We start from the raw sequence: 6,561 nt of genomic DNA, 5'->3' as shown, positions 1-6,561 counted from the left end.
TTTTAATTATTATATTATTAAAACGTTATATATATTCTTTATTAAACCATGCATAATACTAGCTAGTTTTCATTTCAAAAAAGCAAAAAGACCCTAGGTCAGTTTTTATATTCCAAAGAGAGGCATCGACGGTTATAGATACAGCCACCCTCCAAACTTTGGCATAGCTATGCCAATCGCATAAAACATCCCCAAACAAATAAGGGTCATCTCCATTTACGTTCCATTTATTTAGATGAAAAACCTTATATAAATATAATTTTTTATATTTTCGAAGGTTTGGTAGCATAAAAAAAATGTCAAAGAAAAACGATCTTTGATCAATAAAAAACTCTATTTTTAAAATAGAGCTTATTTTTTAGAGGTTGCTTTTTACTAAATTTATTTTTGGAAAACAATCTCTCTGTGCGTGTGTGTGTGTAAGTGTAAGGCCTCTTTAGATAGTATCTAATGAGGTTTCCAATCCAATTATCATTGCGTTCCACTGTCACAAAGCTCCTCAATGCCTTGTGTAGTAATAGATTCAACAACTCACTTAGCAAGACTATTAGGCTAGTCTTGATTGTTTATACAACTACTTAGGAAGTGGCATCGCATAGAGCTATTACGTAAAAAGCTATTTCAACGTCATGGTGCTACGTTTGATGGAGGACAACAAATTTTTCATTTAATTTAATTAAATTTTTTTTTTTGCCTACTTAGATTACCTTAATTTGGCTACTACACATATAGTTATAAAAATTATACAAACTTTTTATAATTTGTTGTTATGTTTATGTGCTATACTCTATTTATATATATCGATAATTCAAGAGCTACGAAGGAGGTTGAATTATGGACGTCTTCATTCGAAACACTAAGAGATGTTAATCAATTAAATTACAAGATTCTTGGTAACGTACTATTTTATACTCATATTGATTATGTAGTTGGTTCACACAATATATGTTATTTATGTTTTGAATTATACAAGAAATGATTATATAGTTGGTTTACACAATATACATGTTATACATGTTTTGAATTATACAAAAATTGTTAGTGATTTTTTGAGTGTACCAAAGACCAAAAACGTTTTTAGCTCATTTTCGAAGTCAAAACCAAACACAAGAAAATAAATGATATAGTTTTTTAGAAAATGTTTTTCAAAAAATGACCTACTTTCTAGAAAACGATTATGAAGAAACAAATGGAGCGTAATAATAACTAAAACCAAAAGACAGAAAAACAAGGAGAAAGAGACGGACACCCCAAAATTGCGTTAAATCGCAGAAAACACAACCACAAAAATCTCACCCTCCAATTTTCCATAACTCTCTCTTCTTCTTTTTTATCCCGGGAACCTCAAAACTATCCTAGCTTTCCAGCTATATCCTTCTCTTCTCCCTTCTCTAACAGGAAGGGTAGAGCAGAGGCCAGGCATCACCAAAGAAATTTTTTTTTTTTTTCTAAAAAAAAAAAAGAAAAATCTCTCTCTTACAAACTTTCCAATATCATTTCCTTTACCCAATATACACACACACACACACGCACAAACCTGAAATGGAGGTTAAGCCTTGGCTGATAATCCTCCTCCTTGCATTCGTCGTAGTGGTTGAATCATCTCCTTATTTCCACGACGTTAGCAGCTGGGGTCTGACCAAGTATGGCTCATGCGATGGTGCAGTTGGTGACTGCATTGGAGAGGAGAATGAGATGTTGATGGATTCTCATCATAGCCGAATACTTAGAGGCCGCAAGAAGTACATTAGCTATGGAGCTCTCAGGGCAAACTCCGTCCCATGTGGCCGCCGCGGTCACTCCTACTACAACTGTCAAAGGAGGCAAAAGGCTAATCCTTACAGGCGCGGTTGCAACATCATCACACACTGTGCTAGGATCACTGGCTAATTGAACAACAACATTGGTTCATCTAAGTGCATGCATGGAAGTGAAAAAAAAGCACAATTGATAAAAAGATACGTTATGCTGTTTGGTTATAATTATTAGTATTTGTTATTTGATCAATCTGGGATATTCTTGAATATTCTTGCAAGATTTCCTCCGTTGTACCCTTAAACTTTGGTTTGGTGAATTATTTTTTTTTGTTTCTTGGTTTTTATTTGTTTTAATTTGTCTGTGTTATGTGTCATTGTGAGGTGGGTGCAAAAGGGCCTGTTTCCTTTGCTTCTGTAATCTCCCTCTTCTTCTTATGTGTATCTGATGGAGGAAATAAAAGGCTTAGATTGTTTGGCGTGATTTGTTTATAAAAAAGGTTCATTAGGTTTTTTTGTCTCCGCAGTATTTTGTCTATGTTGTTTGCTGCTTTTTGAAACTTTTCCTTTTGTTTTATATAATTCATGATCCAATCTTCACAATGTCAGGGAAAAAATAAAACAAATAGAAAGTGGGTCAATTTGTTGGGAATTTACGTTCGTGTTCGACAGATTCTGATGCTGTGTCCTTTTGCATGAAATAGTACTGCGTATTCATTTGATTTTCAGAAACACTATGGATCACCAGAAACGAAATGTCTGCAAGACTGGGAAACAAAATAAAAATGATCAAATCAACGACATCGACAATAACTAGTTTTTTTTTGGTCTCTTCTTTTTTTTTTTTCTACCAATCTCTGGCTACCTTCGCTATTTGACATTGTGACCTCTTTAAATTTGAAGATTATAAAAATAAAATAAAATAAATGTTCTAATCCCATTGAGCTTATGGATTTTGCAATGGAAGATAATTCTCTCTTTTTCAGAACCCACTTCTCTTGACATAGGTAAGATCTAATACATTGTGACCTCTTTGAACTCTGATGAAGTTAAATATTGGATGCTAAGTAAATATATAGGTTAACTTTTAGTTACCCTTCATGTTAATGCAAATTAATTAGCTTCTTCTGTGTCTTTCTACTTTTTTTTTTTGGGTACAGTAAAAGTTTATTGAACCTACGGACAACAGTACCTATGTAAGAGAAAGAGAGAGTCTTATTCCTTCCTTTAGATCCTCCTCCCTTAATTAGCATAGGTCTGTGATTAATCTCAGAATCTTTGTTTAATAAAAAAGGGCTATATCAATTAAACCAACTGATAGCACTATGGTATAAAAAAACTGTATGCTAAAAAAATTTTCTGAATTTCAATGCAATGCAGGGTTTTTTAAATTTATTTTTGGGTATTTTATAATTTTCTTTTTTAGGTGCGTGGACGTTTAATATTAATCCTTTGAATAATAAGTCAAACTACAATAACAAAGGATTTTGGTTATGTCCACAATATTTTTCACAGAACTTTCACAATAAATCTTTAGTAGCAAGTTGTTACAGATTGTTATTGGCGGAGAAAAAAAGTAATTTTAATGGGAGGTTCAAATTAGAACTAATAACAACTAACCACTTATAATTTGTTGTGAAAATATTGTAGACATTTTAGGAGTGTTTAGGCTCTTTTGATTATTTCTTTATCCAATCATCTCGTCAAAGCAGTTAACATCTCATCAATTCTACAACTATTCAGATTTCATATCAACTTTGAACATAATATAGCCATTTTAAAAAAGATCAGGAAGGAATTTTTTTCGATAGGTAGATAATGTGGGAGGATAGAGATGGGATTCAATTGATAGACATTAAAGATTAAACATCACAAAAGGTGTCATTTCCATTGGACTATCATTTAAACACCATAAGAGTTAGAACTTAGAAGGCTTTGGTATAAAACATATGAAACTTTTTTAAAATAAAAATTGGGAATAACATACATGATTACAATTTAATTAAATAGTCACACTCTGTATTCTATTTTTATAAAAGGAAAGAAAAAAAAATTACATAAAAAACCCAGGGTTTATATCTTGTTTCATATTATTAGGTCCATGATTTTTTGGCAATTACTTTCTCATTCTATGCCATTTTTGTTCAATTAATGGCAAACAAAATGATTTATAAGCAAATCCTAGATGAAATGCAGAGTGTAATCAATGATTTCCAACTTTTTTTTCCCTCTCCATTACTTCCTAGGGTAATATATATTACATAGATGCATAGAGCCTTCAAATTGAACTGATATCATAAATTTGGTACTTTAATTAAAAATGGGACTTAATTAATTTAAAAGAGAGGTGCTACGTTCACAATATTTTTACAACAAATCATAGGTGGTTAGTTGTTATTGATTCAAATTTGAACCTAATACTAAGATTACTTTTCTGTCCTAACAATAACAACTTGCCACTTAGGATTTATTGTAAAAATATTGTGGACATATCATTTCTCAATTTGAAATAGTGTATAAATCTTAGACCTTTCTTATAATTTCCTTATTAAGAGAGGGAGGGAGGGAGGGAGTAAGGGAGAGAGAGAGGGGGGGGGGGGGGGGGGGAGGATGCAATTTAAACAACTTGTCTTATGTACAACTTGAGGTCTAATGTCTTTTACTGACACTTATTGATTCTAAGAGTTAGAGCATTCCCACAAAGCTGTTAAAATGTTAAAAAGTTATATTTTAACAACACAAACAACAAAAGCATGATACATCAAAGATGCTAAACTTAAAAATTTTAGCATCTAAGCTACAGTAAGCTGTTATCTTTAATAGCTTACTGTAGTTGCAATCTTATAAAAAATATTAATTTTTTATTCCATTCTCTCTCTTCTTTTCTTAAAATATTGATTTCTCTTTTTTCTCAATGCTTTCTTCTTCTTCTCCACCCATTTCCATATCTATCACTTTCTTTCTCACTTCTTTCTTTATTTGCTCTCTCTTCTTCTCCTCTAGCTCAAACTCTCTCAATATATATATATATATATATATATATATATATATCAATGGTGGCATTACAAAAAAAAAAGGGACTATCCCAGCATTTGCGAAAGCGCTAGCTTAGCCCTAAAAAGCACCAGAATAGGCTAAAAACGCCCATCCCGGCGCTTTAAACCATCGCACAGTGATAGTTAATATAGGGTCGTCGGACCTGTACCAGCGCTTTTCAAAAGTACCGGGATGGCTGGTTTGGTAGTTTTGGTGATGGTGGATGTTGATTTTGGGTCATGGGTTTGGTGGATGTGATGGTGGTAAATGATTTTGGGTTTCAGATTTGGGTTTTGGGTGTGGTGGCTAATGGTAGTTTGGGTTTTGGGTGGAGTGGCTGATTTTTTTTTTTTTTTTTTTTTTTTTAAATTTTCTAGTGGTGGTTGTGTGGGTTTGTTAGGTTGAGAGATAGGTGAGTTTGGTGTTTTTGGGTGTGGTGGCTAATGGTAGTTTAGGTTTTTGGGTGGGGTGGCTGATTTGTTTTTTAATATTTCGATGGTGGCTGTGTGGGTTTGTTGGGTTAGATAGGTGGGTTTGGTGTTTTGGGTGTGGTAGCTAATGGTAGTTCGGGTTTTTGGGTGAGGTGGCTGATTTTTTTTTTTTTTTTTAATATTCCAGTGGTGGTGTCGTGGTGGTGGTGGCTGTGTGCAGGGGTGGCTTAATGCATTGAGAGGCCTAATGCGAAAAAAGAATTGAGACCTTTTATATATTTAAAAATGACTTTTAAAAAAAATAATCTAAATATTGCTTAAAATCTATTCTCTTATTAGATTCAAAATTACTAATTAATATGAACCACCTAGAATATTTTTTTTAGAATGTCTGTAGACGCAAAAAAATTGACAAAACATTTCACGGCTGTTGATGTGGCAGATTAATAATGGTAAGTAAAATAGTGACATTAGTGGTGGACTTGGATGAGAATAAGTAAAAACTTGCCAATTCAATTGTTGTGAAAAATCTTGTGAAATTTTTTGTGTATTACTTTTTTTTTTTAGAAGTGCTAAATTCATAACATTTTCACAACAAATTCTAGATATTAAGTTGTTACTAGTTCTAATTTGAACCTGCCATTGAAATTATTTTTTTAACCACCAATAACAGTCAGTAACATCCTGCTACTTAGAATTTATTGTGTAAGTATTGTGAAAAATATTGTGAACTTAGAATTTCTTTTTTGTAAAAAAATACTATTTTATTTATTGGCTAATATTTGGGCTTAATTAATAATATTAAAATGAAAGAAATAACTCTATTGGTTAAAATTAGGGGGCCTTTTTTTTACCTGGGGCCTTAGGCGATTGCCTCCCTTGCTTATATGCTAGAGCCGGCTGTGGCTGTGTGGGTTTGTTGGGTTGAGAAGAGGTAGCTGGATTTGGACTGTTTGGTGTTTGATGGCTTTTCTCCTCCTGCTTTAAAGAAGAGAGAGAGATATATAGGTAGGAAGAGATAAATAAATATTAAATAAAGAATATTTAAATGAGGTGCTAAAAAAATAGAAACTTTGATGTTGGATGTATTGTAAAGTGGTATGTTAAAATAGATAAAGTAGGGTTTTGAGATGTTAAAAGCTTATATATTTGCATTCTTTGATAAGAATGCTCTTAGAGACTATTATTTGTTGCCCTTTACAAGAATGGTACTTATATTCTTATCAATGCAATGTACATAATTTTTTTTTTTTTTTTTTGAGAAGAATGCAATGTACATAGTTAGCGTTGTATATACTCAAAGAATATTGTCAGTCAAATTGTAGAAATAATTGAACTCT

General features: G+C 32.3%; 1 protein-coding gene across 1 annotated transcript; it reads left to right on the top strand.

Annotated features, from left to right (window-relative positions):
- The first annotated feature begins 1,310 nt into the window (after window positions 1–1,310).
- Window positions 1,311–2,242, top strand: LOC115969394 (protein RALF-like 19). The gene has a single exon (XM_031089025.1). It carries the CDS (start codon window positions 1,543–1,545, stop codon window positions 1,888–1,890), a length of 348 nt encoding a protein of 115 aa, XP_030944885.1. The 5' UTR covers window positions 1,311–1,542; the 3' UTR covers window positions 1,891–2,242.
- Window positions 2,243–6,561: the final 4,319 nt, after the last annotated feature.

This window comes from Quercus lobata, chromosome 11 (genome assembly GCF_001633185.2).
Source record: "Quercus lobata isolate SW786 chromosome 11, ValleyOak3.0 Primary Assembly, whole genome shotgun sequence".
NCBI lineage: Eukaryota > Viridiplantae > Streptophyta > Magnoliopsida > Fagales > Fagaceae > Quercus > Quercus lobata.
This window is presented reverse-complemented; position numbering and strand designations above follow the sequence as displayed.